The sequence below is a fragment of the Marmota flaviventris genome, chromosome 1 (genome assembly GCF_047511675.1).
Source record: "Marmota flaviventris isolate mMarFla1 chromosome 1, mMarFla1.hap1, whole genome shotgun sequence".
In the NCBI taxonomy this organism is placed as follows: Eukaryota; Metazoa; Chordata; class Mammalia; order Rodentia; family Sciuridae; genus Marmota; species Marmota flaviventris.
Genome location: NC_092498.1, coordinates 13,720,799 through 13,740,725, shown reverse-complemented (window position 1 = coordinate 13,740,725; position 19,927 = coordinate 13,720,799). Strand labels below are relative to the sequence as shown.

General features: G+C 42.8%; 2 protein-coding genes across 7 annotated transcripts in view; one reads left to right on the top strand and one right to left on the bottom strand.

Annotated features, from left to right (window-relative positions):
• Agk (acylglycerol kinase) overlaps positions 1 to 5,068 on the top strand; it is a 76,995-nt gene extending 71,927 nt beyond the window's left edge. For 5 of the 6 annotated variants that reach the window (XM_027952200.3, XM_027952197.3, XM_027952198.3 and 2 more), the window contains 4 exons: positions 281 to 351; positions 2,205 to 2,289; positions 3,338 to 3,471; positions 4,255 to 5,068. In XM_027952200.3, the coding sequence (XP_027808001.2) occupies positions 281 to 351; positions 2,205 to 2,289; positions 3,338 to 3,471; positions 4,255 to 4,408 (444 nt within the window). In that variant the 3' untranslated portion in view covers positions 4,409 to 5,068. Of the gene's footprint in view, positions 1 to 280; positions 352 to 2,204; positions 2,290 to 3,337 lie in introns of all 6 variants that reach the window. The other variant, XM_027952201.2, reaches the window with a different exon arrangement.
• A 1,464-nt stretch (positions 5,069 to 6,532) lies between these two features.
• Dennd11 (DENN domain containing 11) overlaps positions 6,533 to 19,927 on the bottom strand; it is a 41,043-nt gene continuing 27,648 nt past the window's right edge. Inside the window, exons 5-9 of the mRNA XM_027952146.2 lie at positions 16,368 to 16,506; positions 14,868 to 14,999; positions 14,574 to 14,724; positions 13,824 to 13,892; positions 6,533 to 12,236 (exon numbers count right to left, since the gene is read on the bottom strand). Of these exons, the coding sequence (XP_027807947.1) occupies positions 12,041 to 12,236; positions 13,824 to 13,892; positions 14,574 to 14,724; positions 14,868 to 14,999; positions 16,368 to 16,506 (687 nt within the window). The 3' untranslated portion in view covers positions 6,533 to 12,040. The remainder of the gene's footprint in view (positions 12,237 to 13,823; positions 13,893 to 14,573; positions 14,725 to 14,867; positions 15,000 to 16,367; positions 16,507 to 19,927) is intronic.

The window sequence follows — 19,927 nt, the reverse complement described above, 5'->3', positions numbered from 1 at the left end:
TTCAAAAACCTCCCATCTTAAATTTTTATTTTGCTAATTTAGTAAAAAAAAAAAAATACAAGCAAACAAAAAGCCAATGGAGATGACTTTTATATTAATTTGCAACAAAGCTCTTAATCAAAAGAGGGATAGAAAATATACGTAGAATTAAATCATTAGAAGTAAAATCCCCTATATGTTGCACAGCTTCAAAATATGAACCTCCAAGGCTAAGAATGATAACAGGCTGCATTAGCCAGAAATTTAGGAGTACTGACATTAGTATTCTTAATCTTTTTAGAGCAAAGAAGATTTTATGAACATCTGCATTGAACCTGACACTGTCAGCAAAGGAGACTTCATAAGTATAGGGTAAGTGGACTGGGGTTTGCAGGACGTGGGGCTTCTTTAAGTAGTTTGAATCCACTTCACTGAGTAGTAGATCCAATAAAGGCCTGTCTTGCTTGGTAACTTGGTCATTCTTCCTTCTCTGTGGGGTTGATAATATATACAGTGTCTCTGCTTCAGTCCTGTGCCTTTTGGAAAGATCAAACTGTAAGAATAGTCTTTTGCTTTAAAGAATTCGGTGTAGCACACATATTGTCAAGAACTCTAGTTTTAGTGTCAAAGAACTGAATATAAATCTTGATTCAGCTACTCACTGCTCTTGTGATTAATGTCATTTAACTTTTCTGAATCCCTTTCCTCAACTAGAAAATGGAACAACATAACCATCTCTACTGATCTTGGGACATTTTTTAGTATCAAATGAGAAAGTTTATGAATTGTTCAGCACTTCACAGTAGCCCTTACTATTCATGTCCGTTCACCTTGTCTTCCTATTCCCAGGGCATTAATGAAAAACTTGAAAAGGTATTGAGTACCTTGGACACTTCCCAGGCCTTTTTCTCTTTCCCAGTACAACATACCCTTCCAACTCCTGCTTGATTTGTTAAGTCCTACCTCTGCCAGAATTTTATTGGCTAAGAATACTATAAACCCTCCAACAGTCAAAGCATCTGAGGAGCTGGCTTGTTCCCATGCCAACTGGTAATCTGCTGGCTCCATCCTTCTGAGCTTTGTCTCAGCGCTCCCTCTCGTGCCCATTTAGGGATTGAACATTTCTGCTGCAGTGGCCAGGTCTCCATGGCTGCCTCATTATCTACACCAGCACTGACAGCAGAATGGTTTTCATTAGTTTGTAGTGTTCTTGCCTTTGGTACAAATTCTTCACATACTGAATAGCTCCTTCTGCAGCCTTTGATTCATTTGCTGTATCTGGAGTTAAGGGATTGTGGAAAAGCCTGTCCCTCCTCCTCCCAGTGTCTGGAAACCACACACCATCTTAACTGAGAGTCTGGCCAGTGTGACCAGCCATATTCACATCTCCTTAAGAACGCTGACATCCAAAAACAGGAGAACCTCATTATGTTGATTGAGCTAAGTGAAGTCATGTTCAGCAGCAGCTCAAGTTTCCCTTTGGTCCTTATAGGAAGTGAACTCATAATGTATGTGTCCTTTGGATATCTAAATAGAATTTGATGAAGTTGCTTTCAGAACTCTGAGTTCCTTTTACTAAAAAGTACTATCTCCAAGTAATGCAAGAAATGATTAAATAGTGGACAACTGTGCTCAGGTTAGCTTTTCCTCTTTTTCATCTTAACCATGATTATCCATAAAGGGTATTTGTGCCTGAGGTTGAGTATGTGTGTATTGGGTACTTTTACTCCAAGTCCATTTAGTAAAGATATAACATGCTAGGTAGATTGTCAATGAGTGTAGAGAATCATTAGATAATGTCTAAGACTAGTTTTTAAACATGAATATCTAACTTAAAGGAGAAAATATTTTTATTCTTAAGTAATAATCACAGAAACCAAATAGAAGTTTAGTATGTTTCCCAAATAATTTAATTAATTTTAATTTTTAAATTTGATAACTATCAAAGAATTAGGTAACATATGGAACGATTTAAATAAAGAATAATCAGGGAAAGACAGGGTTAACTTCATGCACAGCTCTGAATAGCAAATAAGCTTCTTAAGCTGAAGACATCTCGGTGCTGGGCAAGAAATCACTGGGAGAAAAATTTATTCACAGAAACCACCACTTCATAGACCCTCTGACTACTTTTACCATCTAAAACAGAAAGAACTTGCTGTATTCTTGCAGTCTAATGCAGTTGCCATCACGGGTTTCTAAGTTTGCTTTTTCTGTCTCAACAGAAGTAAAAAGGTAAGAGACCCCAAACTGCGTGCTGATGGCACCGAGTGTCTCCAAGCCAGCAGGTGCACCCTGCTTCTTCCTGAGGTGAGGAGGGCAGGGGCATGGGATCTGGGGTCCTATAGGATCTTTTTGGTCTGTCTTCCTTTCTTTTCCCCTTCTTCTTCCCTATGAATTGTCCAACCTTTAGTGTCTAATGTGCTGAGCATTTTGCCAGGGTCAGGTCATAACAAGGGAAACCTGAAAAGGAGGCAAAATTCCCTTCTGAGTTATAGATTGGAATTGGTCTCCTTCTGAAGATTCAGTTTTCAAGTCAAGGTTCTTCTATAAATTGATCTTTAGTTCTCTTGAGTATTTTTTCATGTGTCAATAATGATGTAATACAAAGAATTCTCTAGCTGGTAAATAATGGTTTCATTTTAACATGTTTTTATAAAGGATCTGGAAGCAGTTTTCAGTTCACGGAATTTTTCTGTATTGAAATTCCATGCTTAGAAGAATAACCTATATAATATAAGTGCAAGTGGAGGTATCTGAATTGTAAGGCTAGTTATTTAACTGGGGCACTCCAGGAAAAAAAGACACTACAGGCTGCCTCTGAAGACTGTCTGCAATGCTACTACATTTAAACAGGAATGTAGGTAAACAGGAATGTCACCATGTGACAGGCACCACAGCTTCAACATAGCAGATGTTAAATGCATGAATCATGGAAGAGCCTCATAGACTCAAATATTGATAAAGCTTAGCAAGTCTTAGAGAAAACTAATGAAAATGATCATCAGTTGACATAATGGTTTGTCTTTCTCCATTTCCATTTGAGAAAGATTATGTTGTTATTTGTGAATTCTTTAAAGATGTGGCATATTTATTTTAATAAATATTTGAAAATTTAACCTTGTTGTTCTAGTTCCAAAATACTGAGGAAGGGAAGAGATTGAAGTTAAAAAAATTCCTTTTTCATGAATAGTAGAATTGGGATGTGTTCAGGAATATTACTGTATGTCATTAGTGGGCACCGAAATATTGAAAGAACAATAGCATAATCCCACAGAGAAGACCATGTTTTCTGTGGTGAGCTGCTGTAGGGCACTGATGTGCAAGAGAGCCACCCTGAACATTCTCGTCCCCACAGGGAACAGAGGGCTCTTTCAGCATTGACAGTGAAGAGTACGAAGCGATGCCTGTGGAGGTGAAACTGCTCCCCAGGAAACTGCAGTTCTTCTGTGATCCCAAGAAGAAAGAACAAATGCTGCAGAGCACAGCCCAGTGAGTGGACAGTGACGAGGCCTCTCCGAGACCACACTTTGGGCCACCGGTGGGACCAAAAGGGAACAGATGCCTCAGCTGTCCCCATAGTGTTGTCAGAGAATCCCAAGGGCATTTTCACAGCAAATACCCCGTCCTCTCCAGCAGTGCTTCCCATAGTGCACCCTGCCACCTGATCTGCAGTTGGTATTCCATTAGCGCATGCTCTCATTTTGGTGTGATAGTCAGTCCCTCCTAGATAGTGATTTCCCTCAAGCTTGTCAAGGACATTCTCACTCTCAGTGGTTGGAAAGGGCTAGAGCTTTGTTATCTCCTTGAAGTGCACCCATGTATGGAGAACAGGATCTAATTTTTTTTTTTCTTTTGGTACCAGGGATTGAACCAAGGAGTGCTTAAAAGTAGTCAAATCCCCAGCATGTTTTATTTTTCGAGACAGGGTGTCTCACTAAATGAGACTGGCTTTGAATTTGTGGTCCTCATGCCTCAGCCTCTGGAGCTGCTGAGATTATAGGTGTGCACCACTGCAACCAGCAGGAAAGCAGGATTCTTAAGATTGTCTAAGATCCTCCATCCCTGTTCTTTGATTGTCCGGGGGAAGCAGTGCCTTCCCCAGGTGCCCTTTTCTATGTCTGGCTCCTCCATGGGTGATTCTACTTTGTGAGCTCTGGTTCTTATTTAGCTAGTTTCAATTCTATCCTCAATTCAAAAGCAAATGTGAGGTAGTTTCCTTCTTCAACCATGGCTAAACTATTGTAAAATGCATTTTTTTTTCTTTCTTTAAAGAAGTGCTTCTTCAATGTTGGTTGGTTTGCATGAGAACCACTTGGGGTGCATGCTGAAAACTGACTTGGGGCCCACCCCAAACTTAACAACTCAGCCAGGGATGGGCCAGGAGTCTGCATTAGGAAAGCTTACTTCAGCTAAATCTGTAAGTTGATCCTTTAACCTTACTTGGAGAAAGTGTTTTAAAGTTGTGTTCCACCAACTATTCTGCTCATGTTTTCCCCAAAAGTATTTGAAAAATCATGTATCCCATCATACATCTATGTGACATCTAAAATTTTTGTGGGAAGTTAAATAGTTGCCAAAGTATGTACTTTCTAATGTCATGTAAATATTGATGTTTTAAAATAACTGTTACATCACTCTTTTAAACATATCCAGTGCAATTTGACACCTCTCATTCATTTGTAAAAATAAATGAACTAGTTCTTTAGTAGTTTAAATTTTTAAATTATTTTTTCTCCCTGTGGGTGTATTTCCATACCACTGTCAGTAAAAAGAATCTTATCATAATGTAATCTATTTTTATGCTTGACATTTTTTATCAAATGCTTCTCATCAACAAAAAATTTAAATGGAAATGTTTTTTTAGTTTTTACGTGTTTACAGAATAAATGTTACCATAATTATTGGTATAACTGATTAAAACTAATAATTAAAAATATTAGAATGTTCTTTATCCTAATTAGTTCATTTACCTAATACGTAAGTGGTATTTTTAGCTAAGATGGGGGCATTTCAACATCAGTTATATTCCTTGTTTCATTGTTTTACACTTATGAACACTTAAATAAATAGATGGAAATAGAAAGAATTATAACAATGTCATAGTTCTTTGAATTTCTTTGGAGATACATGGCAAAAAAACAGTGCTCTCAACTAACAACTTGATTAGATCTTCTTTTAGTGTGTTTCAAGCAGAGACTGAAAACCACCCGATTAGCATCTTTTCTTTTGTTCAGTGCCTCTAGAGGGAATTGCACCATGGTAAGAGTGGGGAGATGCATGCCTTTCTCATTTTAAGAAGAGGGGTAAGTGAGGAAAAAGAGCTAGCGACCTTACTACAGGCTGCTCCTCAGGAAGTTCAAGTGTAAGGGCAGCACGCATCCTGCGTGCCATGCAGAGTGAAGGCCACCGGAGAAGGGGAAGGGGGATACAAGGTATAAGAAAATAAAATTAGCATATTGTGTGATTCTCTAACATCATGCAGGACCAGGACAGAAGCTGGCTTTCTTTTCTCTTGGAGCCCCGACCTGTGTGTGTGTATCACAGTTGGGGAAGGATATTTAACCACATTAAGAATTTTACTGACTTATAAATATGCCTCGTTTCAAATTTTATTTTTTTAAAATTTTTGTTAATTATCAATGGACATTTATTTATTTATATGTGGTATTGAGAATCAAACCCAGTGCCTCATACATGCAAGTGCTCTACCACTGAGCCACAACCCCAGCCCAAATTTTGTTTTCTTCACACTACTTCCCATGAGGCCTTGGTTTCCTTATTATCTCTTCTCTGAGCTGTCCTTCTCTAGAGTGCCCATGTAAAAAGACATTTCACCATGTAGCTATTCTGCAGCCATGCTTGTCAGCCAAAGTTGGAATGCTCAGCTGTGCAAACAAAGGAGAACCTGGGTCCCTTTCTGTTTAGTGCAAACAGATTAATTTTGCTCAGAAGCTAAGATTATTCCTATTAAAAATATAGTAGATGCTTTCTACAAAATATAACCAAGAGTTTTCCTTTCCTGACAGTTACACTAGTAAGTGCCAGTGCTTCAGGGGTGTGCCTGATGTACTGGTTCTCACTATCATCTACGATGTGGGTATTAGTTGGTCGCCTCACTCAGAAGGCAGCAACCTGGCTTTGAACACCAGCCGTTTGACTCTGGAACCACCACTGTCAGCAGTTCACTCTATACTGGTTTAAAATATCTCCCCCAAAAAGTTAAAAATGGAATAAAAGTTTAATATACATACACACCTGTACATGTTGTTTCAAACTAAACTCTGATAAGAGATTTCATGAAACTAAAGGGCTTCTTCTAGAAGTTTCCTGTGATTGAGGGTGCATAGCCCTGGCTCTTCCGGATGGCATTTTAGTCTCACCTGTGGTTTTGGCTACTGGGATGGAGGGCAGGCAGCAGCTCTTAGTTGCCTTTGTCTTCACTGTAAGCAAGGCAGCAACCAGCCCCATAGGTTCCACTCCCGGACTGGGCCATCATTCCTTCCTACCACAGACTACATCTCAGAGTAGGTGAAGGACGGAAGCACACATGTTCATGTTAAAATGTGAACTTTAATTGTAAAAATCATTTTCTGTAAATATAGTTGTAACAACCTCTCTGCACACAATTTAGTTCAGATATATACAGATATGATATACATCGATGTTATTTGTACCACAGAACAAAATCAAGAAACATTTACCCTTAGCCTTGGGACTAATCAGCTTTCTTTAGGCCTTTAAATTACTACCATTGAAAACAGAGAGAGGAGGGCAACACCTGGGAACTATCTGATTTCATCACAAGGTGAAGACTTAAACACAGATTCCATTTCTCTTATTGCTATAACTCAGGCTGGGGTGTTGCTCACAATAGGGAAAGGGAGGTAAGCTGATCCTAACTCAGAAAAAACAGGTTTTCCAGGGCTATGACTGTTTCTTTTCCAGGAAAGGTTATATAGAAATTTAGCCAACAAGCGTTGGGTAAATATAGGAAGTTCATTTTGTTTGCCTCTCCCCGCCCACCCCACACCGGTCACCCATCCAGACTCATCAGAAGCAGAGTCCTCGCCATTCCCCACTGATGGCAGTTGTGCACATGCTAGGCCCAAACTTTTCCTAATGCCGTCTTCAGACCTTTTATATATTTCAGCTTTGCTTTATTTACCCAAAGGAGTTTCACTCTAATGTCAGTCAAATATACTTGTAACCAGCTGTTACCTCTGTGTGAATTTTTCATTTTGTGGATCATCTCTGACCAATTTATAATATTCCACCTACCCACATCCTTCAACCGTTCTTAGAAAGCAAAGTATATATTCATCATTAGTCTAAAAGGCATTCTATAGCAAACATAATTAACACCTTCCTACTATGGTACTAAATAAACTCTCTGAACTTAGGGTATAGTATCTCTAAAAGCCCATGCTATACTGAAGTTCTACAATAAATTCTAAAAAGATGAAAGCAGGGCTTCACTTCACCATCATTGGATGTCTATACAGCACTAGAAAATTCCCAATCCCTTTCTAAATTTGCAATTTTACCTCATCTACCCCCTAAATTCCAGCCCTCCAAATAAAGTAAAGTGCTAGTTTTAAAACCACCTCCCGTTCCCACCTCTCTCCAGGTGACTGAGAGCCTAATCAGAAGGATCACATTTACCCTCTTCTGTCCTAGAGTCCTGCTGAAGCTTGGTGTGTGTCATCCTTCCTGGGACTGTCAAGTTTATCTCCTGGAGTGCTGTTCAGATCACACAGCACAATGTCCTTTTCACTCTCCCAAACAACGTTTCTAAGGGTCTCACCACTACAGAATTAGAAAGCTGCCCATTTCTAGGATTATAATTTTGAAATCTCTTTCCATTTCAACATCTTCATACTCAGTTTATCACATAGTAACATCAATATAAAAATAAACTTCCATTTCTTATAAGAAAAACATAAACTTAATTCACAGTTAGCCTTTTCCCACAACATTTAGTGCTCCAATAGCTCCTGGGAACAGAGGTATATTAGTAATAAAAAATGGAATAGTAAAAACTAATAATTTGGGAGTAAAAGGAGCCCTTAACTCCTCCCCTCCCCCACCTGAATCAGAGAAGGATTTTCCTGAAATGAGAAGGGTGGGGCCTGCCCTGCCAAGGTAGGCTTGCAGGTCTGTAGTATGTTCACCACAGACATAGCTGCAAGTTATGGCGGGGTGGGGGGTGGTGGTAGGTATCTCTCAGGTTCCAAGCTTACTAGCCTGGAACCTAACAGGGAAAGAGAAGCCCATGCAGGCATGCTGGTCTGCATATTTTCTTGCATGTTTGCTGTCAAGCTGAGCATTGTCTTACACACTGTCCACTCATTAATGTCTGCCTCTCCAGGAATGGTCTACACTAGACTTGGAGTGTAATCAGTTCCCTGGGCAATGTATTTTCAAAGGAGAAAAAACAGTCCCTGAGGTCCCTGCCTTTTCTCCAAGTTTGATGTTCTGCCAATGAAGGTTAATTCTTTACCACCCTTTATGAAATGTTCCCTGAAGGCCTCAATGGAAAGGTGAATAATTTCACATTTTTATTGTATTTGAAGGGCTTTCAGTGTATCAAGACATGAAGTTCATTCTCTAGCCACCAGAATGAAAACAATGACTTAGCTATGATTTATCTTTATCTTCTAGCTAAAATATCACAGGTAGTTACAGAATACATGGATCTTCACATGTGGCATCAGGCAACATCTGCATCTGTGTGCTACTTTTATCTTTCCCATCATGATCTTCACATGGTTTATAAAAAGGTAAGTTAAAGATGCAAGTTCTTATGTAAATTACTTCTATCAATATGCTAATGAGTTTGGCCTCTCTCCCTTAGCTAGATAGGAGAAGAGATACCAGAATGGATGGAGAGTGTGGGAGGCAGATGCCTTCTAGTTCACTGTACTCAGAACTGTACAGGTCCCAGGTGGGATGCTGACATTAGAATGGATCCCCAGGCCAGGCCTACGGAAAGTTTCATATTTAAAGCCAAAGCAAATACTAATCAATGATTTGGTGCATACTTTTTAGTCTGGTAGGATATAAGTCCTGCAGGATCTGACTCTTTTTATTATCTGCTGAGCCTACAAAATTGAAAACATTCACTTTAACAGGCCTTTGTCCTACTTAACATGGATATAAACAAATCCCAATCCTGATTCCAGTCCCCACAGGACTCTTTCCACTTAGGGATGATTGGGCAGCCCTAGGATCACAAGTCAGCAGGTGGTCCATAGGGGGCACAAGATCAGGCTCAGAGCTCCCCAGCAGGGTCTGGTATCTTATGCAGGGACAGGTGAGGGCCACCAGCAGAGGGCTCAAGGATCCACACAGCCCTGCTCCTGAGGTCAGTGGAGGTGATAACACTGCCTCTACTAAGCTTAGACCTAAGCAGGGAAAGATGTGGCCAACTTCTTTCAAACAAAAGCAGATTTTTTTCTTTTTTTAAGAATATATTTAAAGAGTGACAGAAAAGCAGGTTCACATGGCTCCTAGCTTCTGCTGTCACTGTAGAGAGATTCCTGCCTAGTACTTCAAAAACAAGTTCCCCCCAGAGGAAACTTGTAGCAAATGATATGGTTGTGCCTGCTAACTTCCCATGTGGGAGCAGCAGAGTCTGGTACTAAGCAAGACTTCAAAAGGTGACCTCAGAAGCAAGAGGTTCCACGTAGCCCAGATCATAGCTGAGGTGATACACAGCAAGGAGTGAGTGAAGGGCTCACGCTGTCAGTCAAGCAGAGGCTGCGTCAGGAGGAAGCCGGCAAGACAGAGAAGGACTGAGGGAGAAGTTCAAGAAGTTCTGCTCTGGGGTCAGCTAGTCCAGGCCCGTACGACTTAGGACAGCACTGCCTCGGTGCATTCCTCTCTGGGCCTCCCACACTCATACCCTCACCTTCCTCATGAGCCCAAGCAAGTCAGAGACCAGACAGAAGCTGCCACAGCCCTGGCTCTATTCAAAGGAAAATACAGAACTTCCTTCTCACCTTGCTGTCTTTACAACAGCACTTCTGAGCCTGGAGTTAAAACAGCACAGGAAACATAAGCGTTCACATACAGAAGGCTCTGGAGCCAAAGTATTTAGACAGGGTCCTTCTAGCAAATCCCCCAATTCCAGAGATAGGGTCTGCCTGTGTCTTCCAGAAGAATCCCCCTATGCCTACCTCTAGCCACCTACCTTCAACTTAGAAAACCCTAAACCCTAGGGTACCACTAGAAGTATCCACTTCTTGACCCAAGTGAGAAAGACCCCGTGAGCTTTGCAAGGCAAGTGGAGGGGGTTGCTTATAAAGGGGAAGCAGGTGAAGCATCAGCCTCTGGGCACAGGTGTGTTTTCTTTTGTAAACATGTTACTGGAATGATGACTAAATCCACAATGCAAAGGAGAAAATATGTTAGTTGTACATATTACTTCTCAATGCCCAAACTTATTTATATATTTACATGATACTACTGTGATTAGTCACTGTATTTGCATTTCCACTTGTGAATTTATTTACTTTTGAATTCTGTATCAAGGAGCTACAGTGAAAAATACTTTTAAATTAAGCAATAGCCCTAAGAACCTTGAATTGATAAGACACATAACCCATCCATTTGAAGGTTCTTTCTCTGCTGTGTACACCAGCCTGTAAAATGCATTGATGGCTATCCCAATAACAGAAGGGTGAAGGGGAAGAAGTTAGGTTACCAAAAATCCAGGATCTCAGGTCAAAAGCCTTAACTATGGCCCCAGAAGACCTAAACTTTACTCACAGGAACTGGCTTTCTGATTATGGTTAACAAGTGTCCTTTCACCCAAGCTGGCAGCCATCAAGTAACCCATCCCAAGAGAAGAGGCAGGTGACTACAGGACCCATCCCAGACCATTCAAGAAAGCAGATAAGATTATGACTAACACCTGAGGGCTCCTGACCACTCCCTGAGGGGAAGGCACTGTCAGATTTTCTTCAACAAATCTTTTAGGTCTCAGGACCCAATCACTAAGCCTGCTAAAAAGATGTTTGTGAGCACTCCAGACTGGTGAACAGTCTTATTAACATCAGGCTCCAACCTCTGTCAATCAGCTCAGGTCCTGGCTAGATTTAGGAATCCAATGCATCTGTCTGATGCAGGGGGTTGCTGGTAATGCCTCCAGGGAACCGTCATCCAGATGAAGAAACTTAGAGCTTGTTCTCTAGCCTGCTTGAACATCTGCCCCTCTACCCTCTAAAAACACCCAAGTTATTCCAAGAAAATATTTAGCCCTTAAGAGACTAAATTGTAAAATAAATCTTCTTGAGAGCTCCAGGGCCACCACTGGCCCTTAGGAATTTGCCAACCCAACCTAAGAGGAGGGATTCAGAGAAAGAACGAGCACATTACATTAAGTGCCCATCATTCACTTAGTTTAGGAAGAGTTTCAAGGCTTCAGTCTATGAGTGTAGCGTTCAGTTGACCAATAAGAAACCTCTCCCTGTCATTCGGTCCTTAAAGAAGCTATCTGGTGTCAAAAATATCCCTTTGTCCCTTTCTGTGGTCCCTATTCAAGTGAACAAGGAAGACACAGACTTGCCCTAAGGAAAAGGTTTTTGATCCCAAGACCACTGACTCATAGAACCTGATGATCTTGAAAGGTCATCTGGTTAGTTTCTGCTCTCAGGCAGATGAACATCTAAGGCCACACTGGACAGATGGTTGTCTTCTTGAATGCATCAAGGGACAAGGACACACAGACTTTCTGAGCAGTCCACCCCACTGTTTTCAGAGCTCAGCCTGCTCATAGTGACAGAACTCCAAAGACTAAACCCAAAGCAGCAGCTCTGGGAGATGGTGGTAGAATTCAGTGTCCTACCAAAGCAGGAAGCAAAAATCAAGGCCATCTCCCGTTACCTCTAGGGAAAAGGGAAGAAAGGAATTTGCAAAAGTTACATTTGTTGGAAAGTATAAACAATCTTCCTTTGTGTCACCATAATTAAAAACTGAGGCCGTTGGGGGCCTGGGGTACACTCCAGGCTACGTTCACCCATGTGAGTGGCTCACCAGTCCTCCCATGTCACTCATCCTATGGGCAACAGGGGTTGTCAATGACCAGCATGACATCAATGCCGTAGGCCTCCAGCAGGTCCATTAGGAAGCTGCGGTCTCCTTGGGGATCCAGGCCCATGCCCCTGGCATGCTCTGCTGTCAGAGTTTTGTCCTGACTGGCAGACACCTCCAACAAAGTCTGAAATATCCGGTTGTTTTGCTCCAGGAAAAACCTGCATTCACAAGACGGGAAAGGGAGGAAAGGAGAGACGAAAGAGCTCACCAGATAATCCACACACAGGAATCTAAACTATACCGTTTTGTTGAATTGACTTTTGAAAGCTTTCAAAAATAAACCAAAATACCTTTTAAAAGAAGAAAACAGGGTCAAAGTTTCATTATACAGTTGTTAAAGTACCACTAAGGTTAGCAAGAGCCAGGTGGGGTGAGTCACAGGATGATTGGCAGATCTCTGAGTGGTGCCGGCCTTGCTGCCAACACCATTTTCCTGTTAAGAGGGAAGTCACTAGCGATTTAAATATAGCCCTAGGGAGGGGCCCCTATTTCCTGCTTTCCTCTCCTGCTTAGTCATAAGAGGAAGAGAAAGTTGAAAACACAAGGCCTGATAACATAGTTCTGAGGTCAAGATTTCAAGAAAGAAGCTAAAATTCACCTTTCAGAGCTCGGAAGAGGCCATGCTAGATGGCAGCCAAGAATCCTCACTGGAGAACAGAAGGCCCTGGGCCTCTGTGGACAGCCCACCATGGCTGACAATGGCCACTAAGAATGTGGGCACTGAAGTGGGGGTAGGACGGGGCTATTCTGAAGCCAGCAGCACTGGAAGTGGGGAGGTTAGGGAGAAAGGGAAGGTGAGTTATGGCCACTGAGACTGGCGCAAACAGTCCCTGGGTGTGTGTTCTCCTTTGATTATTCTTTTTTGGGGGAGAGGGATTATGCCTAGAAAGAGAGTTAAAAGTCATGGTTTTATGGTACCACATAAATAAACGAGTGATGTTCAGAGAGCCATTACTTTTCTCTTTAAGCTGTGGTGCTTAGAGCTCCCAGAGTCAACAGAGGTTTCTAAGTCTAAAGCAGCTCTGGTGCTCAGAATTTTAAATGCCATGGCCTGTGTCAAACCTTGAGAGACAGTGGCCCCATTTGATTCCTGGATACCTGCACATCTACAGTGTGCATGCCTTAGAAAGTACGCCATGAGGATCAGGAGCCACTGTAGGAATGTCCACAGGGAGTTTCCATCAAAGCTGGTAACTGTCCAGTGTTGTTCCTCACCCTTATCCCTGCACATGGCACAGGAAGACCAAACAGGAAGCTGAGAGACTATTTCTCAATTTTCTCTTAAAATTGCTTATCCCTGCAATCAGTGCTCCAGGTGTACAGGCCAGGAGGCCACCCCATCAGATCTTGGGAAGATTCCATTCAATTCCATGGTTCAATTTTCAGAAAACCCATAACACTCAGCATGAGGAACTGCTCTATTCAGAGGAAACCACAGATGAGAAGTCCCTGAGCCCTGAGGAGCACCAAGGTTCTAAGTGGAGATATCTGAATGCAAAAGCCCAGCAGAGGCACATCCCAGACCTCCTGTTCCTCTCAATGACCTGTTCCTGCCTCTTTCCCTATATGGCCTTTTAGGGCTCAGGTTGCCTCTGTAAAGAGCCCAGTTCTAATAGCCCTTGGCAGCAATAAAGGACATTGCTGGACTGCCGTGGGTGACATGGGAGGGACCCAGGTCATCCAAAGCAGTCAATACTGAAGGGATTCTCGGGGAGACCCACAGTCACTGGCCCGGGCAGACTCACAGCACAAAGAGGTCCTCCTCACAAGGGTTGTAGTCTTCTTCTACTTCCTGGGAATACAACAGCATCTGCCTGTTGGGGAAGAGACCACCATCAGATGGGTGCCCAGCCACCCACCAGTGGACAAGCATCTGCAGTGGGCCACACCCTCCTGGAAGCAGCACTGATCAAAGCAGGCCTCCATCCTGGGGCAAGGAGAGGAGGGACAGGAAAGGATGCACAGGACGTGGACTCAAAACTCCAGGGTCTATGGCTAGTTCTGCCCCTGGAAACCTCACGTAAGTGGTAATCCTTCCTCTGTCCATCAAATGGGGATGACAGTGATCCCATTTAACTCACAGGTAACCAAATTACTGAGAACTACATGAGATAATGCATAAGCAAGTTTCAAATACAGTGATCCATACAGTATAGATGCTCAATAAATGGTGGTTCCAAACATAAACAAGGTCATTTGGGGAGATTTTGGAAGCTAGTATAATTGTCCCTAGGCTTCAGAGTTTCCAAAGCCAGTCAGAGAGAAATCATGTATCTGCCCCTTTCCTATAAGGGCGACATGCAGGGATCCCCTTCATTTCTATCTCCCAGGCAGCATGCATCCTGGCAGGAATGCACTAGGAGGGAAGGTGTGAGATTCACAGAGACCCCAGGGAGATCCTAAGAAGGGTGGAACCCCCAGGCCACCCAGCCCTCCTTCTCAAGTGTGGTGCTGGCCCAGCTGCATCCACAGGCACAGCCCGCCTCCTCCCCTACCTCTGCTCATTAAGCCGCCGGTACTTTTCCCTGTCAGCACTGTTGATCTTCAGCAGGGGCTGCAGGTGGCCGTGGTGTGTCTTCACATTTTGGTTGTCCACATAAACATCGTACAGCTCCCGCTTCTCTTCAAATATCTTCTCTGTGGTGCCTGTGGAACCCCAGGCTAAGCAGGTGGGAACCCTGCAGGGTCACCGAGGGAACCAGCCCTACCCCACTGGAGAAGCAAGGAGGCAGGGAGGAAGAGAGGGACTGGGACACAGGGGAAGCATGAGGGGAGGTCCCCATACTCACAGGCCACATAGGACACCTCTACCTCCAGGCTCTCGATGTCAGCCACGTTCACATAGAAGAAGGGCTTAGACTCAGGAATGGTGCCCCCGATGCCAGGCAGAGAGACATTGGCCAGGCAACAGCAGCAGTACACTGGAGGATGGAGGAGGTGAGAAGAGTTCGCCCCCCATGTCCCTCTTCCACCGAAGCCTGCTGGACAACACCTTCTCTGAACTGTAGCCCAAGAGGAAGCTGTTATGGATTAGATGTGGTCTGTCCCAGCCAAACACATGTGGAGGCTTGGTTGCAAGGTATCAGTACCAAGAGGTGGTGGGGCCTCTAAGAGGGAATCCTCTCATGGGAGCTTCACCCCCATGAAGGCATTAATGTAGTTCCCAAGGCAGTGGGTTAGTTATCTCCAGAGCATTTGGTCATAAAGTGAGCCTGGAACTTCTCTCTCCTGTGCTTCTCTTCCATGTATACCCACTTCCACTCGTCTACCATGAGACCCTCACCAGAAACTAGGCAGATGCCAGCACCATATTCTTGGCCTTCCAGAACCACGAACCAAAATAAACCTCTTTCTGTATGAATTAACCAGCCCCAGGCATTCTGCTTTAGCAACAGGAAGTGGAGTAACACAGGAACTATGAAGGGCTTTGTTCTCTGCTAGCCTGGTTCATCAGTAACCAGGTGGTCCTGGCATTCTGGGGAGACTGAGGGCAAGTCTCCCACAGTAGAACCTGACTTCTTCAAGGTCACACAAGCAATGTCTTACCAAATCCAACACACACACTTTGCACTCTTTCTGTCCCTGTTGACCTTCCCCCTTCTCAAGACTTTGACCTACTGTAACCCTTTCATTCCCAGCCCCCCACCCCTTCTTCTGACACTTCCATCTCCCCTGGAACATCTTCCACAATTGTCAATCCACCTCCTGTGCCTGGCATGCTGCTGTTCACACATTCTCCCCAGTGATGCCCCATCCCCTGGTTATCAGGACAGCCCTTACAACACTCTCAAATCACCATCTCCAGCCCAGCTTTCCCCCAGAGGTTCTGAACCCACTACTCAAGTGCCTGGCATACATCTCCCCCGGAAAGACTCACAGGAAGAACACCTTCATTGTGTCCAAGTTAACCCTGCCCAACCAACCTCCCGCCATGCTTTCTGGGTTTTGGTGGCTCCACCTCCCTGTCATCACAGACTCTTCCTGTTATGCCCTCCCATACACCAGGACCTTTACAACCTAATCAGGCAAGTTTTATCAAGTTTATCTTATATACATCTAGAATCCATCTTTTCTGCCTTCCCACATTTCTCTCTCGAAAGGCCACTGATGTGTCACCCAGTGCATGCTCTTTGTTGCTGCCAGGTTCCATATGAATCCAGTCAGGCCACTGCCAGTCTCAAAACTCCCCTGATATGGGCCAGACTCTTCAAATTTGATCAACAAGAGAGAGACTCCAGCAGTCTATGTTTTGGGAACTTAGGGAGAACCCTGACTTTGGCTTCAGTTACCTCTATAGCATACAACGCCCACAGGAGGGGGAGAAAATATCAAAATGCGCTTTCGAAGTAAGGCAAATTTCCAGAGGATGAGGATTTGCTCGCCAAAGAACTTAATAAACTGAGACATGCAGCCAGCTGGGTGTGTAATCTGAAAAAATAAAAAGGGGCAGAGGAGAAAAAGGAAGAGCTGGTCAGAAATACTGTGAAGAATTTCCAATGCTGACTCCAAAACTCCAAAGTCCAAGCAAACAATAACAGATGGTTATTCCTGCACAAAATATTTGTCACTTTAAAAGTCTTATCTTTAAACTGAATTTCTATAGTATGTCTATTCTGCTGATATGTTGACGTTTAAGGATCACTAATTACTCAGGAGAAAGTATGGAGGAAACAAAGCTGAATTTGACTTCCTAAAAGTCAAAAATAACAGTATCTCTGAAGAGAAAATAAGCCTCAGTGAGAAAATTCAATTCAAAATATTAATTAAGTACCATAATAAAATAATAAGCACATAGTCCCAGATTAGAGCCCCCAGCATCAGGTGGCCTGCTATTGTGCAAAGCAAGGGGTCTACAGGGGGCACAGGCAGGGGGAACCCCAGGGTCACTTGCTGGGAACCCTCAGGGCCCTTCCTTTTCATGTGAATTGCAGACAGCCTGCATCCAGGAGTATCGGAGAGGTGAAGAGGATAAGCTCTGTCTCCAGGAAGGCTGAATCCAGTCCCAGCTCTCCGTTCACTAACAGAGAGGCCTGGACAGAGCAGCTCACTTTTCTTTTTTCTTTTTTTTTTTATTTTTTAATTTTTTTCTCTTTAGTTATACACAATAGTAGAATCTATTTTAACATAATTATATAAGCATGGAATATATCTTGTTCTAATCAGATCCCATTACCTCTCCTTCCTTTTCCCTCTCCCCAACCCCGTTCCCTTCCTTCTATTGCTCTTTCTGCAATTTACCCATATTTATTTATTTTTTTAAATTAAATTCTTATAGCTCACTTACCTAGTTCACTTTCCTACTTTGTAAAACAGGGAGGCCATCACCTACCTCGCATGGCTATAAGGACCACCTGAGGCAAAACATTAAATACTTAGCAACTAGGAATGGCCCGTATACAGGGACCACTAGGTCATTTACAGAACAGAAAGTTCAAACCAGGTGCCCGTGAGCCTTCCAGCAGGTTATTTCCATGCCTAAGTGTCAGATGGAAGAGCCATCATTTCCCACTAGTGATGCAGGAAAGAGCTGTCCTGAAGAAAGGCAGCCCTATCAAAGCTGTGGGCTGGGTTTAAGGACTGAGAGCCCTTGGAAAGGGCCAAACCAAATACCTGAGCCCTGAGAAGGCTTCTGTGCTCTGTCAGCCAAGACCAGAGCTGTCCTTGGCCCTCCAAGACTGCACCTAGATGACTGGGATGGGCATTTCCCTTTCCAAGGCACTGACCATTCACTTGCCACAGGCTGTGGTGAAAGGCTGCCCTCCACTGAGTATGCTCTATCTGTGTCCTACCTACTCCTCTGCCAGCACATCCAAACCACCAAGAGGAAAGGCACCAAGTGTGGTCAGCACCCTCCCCACCACCTTTCACCCAGTCATACAGCAACAGACAGGAAGGGAGCTGAAGCACAGCCCATCCTCCCCACCTTCCCTCCCTCCGGCTTCTCCAAGTCCTTAACGTGCTTCCACTCAGGAAGGCCTGGCCAGGCTTGCACCAGTGTGTCCTGAATCAAGAGAGTCCACAAACCAATGAGCCTTAATCAATTCTTACCTCGTTTATTTGTTTACTCAAGAACACAGGTTTGCATTTTAAGAGAAATCTAAGTGCTTACTACTGCCTCACTCATGAGAGTCAGCTGAAGAGACCTCACACCCCTCATTGACCCTGTTCAAAAGCATGAGATAGACTTGTCTCCTGCTCAATTTAAATGTTTCCCTTTTTTCACCCTCACTCCTCTGTGGCTTTCACAGAGAATTCTCTTTGCATAATGCCTACAATTTCAGTTTTTATGTTTTCCCTCCAATCTTCCAAGCCAGAACCCCATCCTCTTCTTACTCCCTATCCATTGCTGGCAAACCCTGGGGTTCCATCTTCAACATCCTATGCCCTCCACTTGGGGATCCATTTGCTCCTGGAGCTGCATCCTGCCCTCATCCCTCCACTGCCCTATGGTACAGTGAACAGCCACTCACTGGACCTCTCCAGAGGCTTCCATCCTCTTCCTCCATTCTAGGTTCTTATTTTTATTTTCTTCCACAACAGTCTTACATCTGATTCCTATTTTTAAAAATCACTTAAAATTTTTTTATACATGAGTACACATTGTAAAGATTCATCAAACTATATACTTATAATTTTTAACTTGTTCCCATAAATGTTATATTTCAGTAAAATGCTTATAGACAAATTTCTATATTCATATATATACATATATTTGACATATATACAAATATATACACACACATATATATGTACATATATGTGTGTGATTTTCCATAAATGAAGAATGGAATCATATCAGTTTTCCCTCTGTATCTGTGGAGGACCAGCTCCATGGCCCCTCACAGATGCCAAAATCTGTAGATGCGCAATACCTTATAAAATGGAATAGTATCTGCATATATCTTCCTGTATACTTTAAAGTATTTCTGGGCTACTTATAATACCTAAGAGAATGTAAATACTATATGATATTTGTTGTACTGCATTATTTACAGAATGACAAAAAGTCTCTATGTGTTTAGTACAGATGCAGTTTTCAAAAAAATATTTTCAATCTGCAGTGCTCAAATCTGTGGATATAGAACCACAGACACAAAGGACTGACTGTAGAGCACTTTTTTAGGGCTGCCATCTCCTCCTGGCTCTTTTCTTTTTTATATACCTAAGGATTACCCTCTTCTCCCCTCCATGCTTTACCTCACCCCAGGTCATATATGAATTAATAACATGGTATACAACCATCCATAGTTCTCCATGCTCAGGGATGCGTACATCTGTATCTATACCGAAGTCTATCAATATTTTTAAAATTGATTATATCATCCATAGTTTTCTGCCCCTTGCTAGTCTCAAACAAATAGGCCATCCCAATCATCATCTCATACTCTAATTCATTATCCACAATAACTATTTACTATATGGGCATTCTAGTTTTCTACCACCCTGAGCAGTGTTGAATTAAACATGTTTACACATACATCATTCAGGTGGGTTTACATCTAGAGGACACCTTGAGAAGTGAACTGCTGGAAAAAAAAAAAGTACATGTATTTTTAATTTTAATATGCTGACATTATTTTTTTTATAAGAAGACATCTGTAATCTATGAAAGTACTCTTTTCTCTGCAGTTCCTTGGATCTTTTTTTTTTTGAGAGAGAGAGAGAATTTTTTTTAATATTTATTTTTTTAGTTTTTGGCAGACACAACATCTTTGTTTGTATGTGGTGCTGAGGATTGAACCTGGGACGCACGCATGCCAGGTGAGCGCTTGAGCCACATCCCCAGCCCAGTTCCTTGGATCTTAACTGGTATGTTAATGAGCTGCCCTCAATAGGGCTAAAGCATATG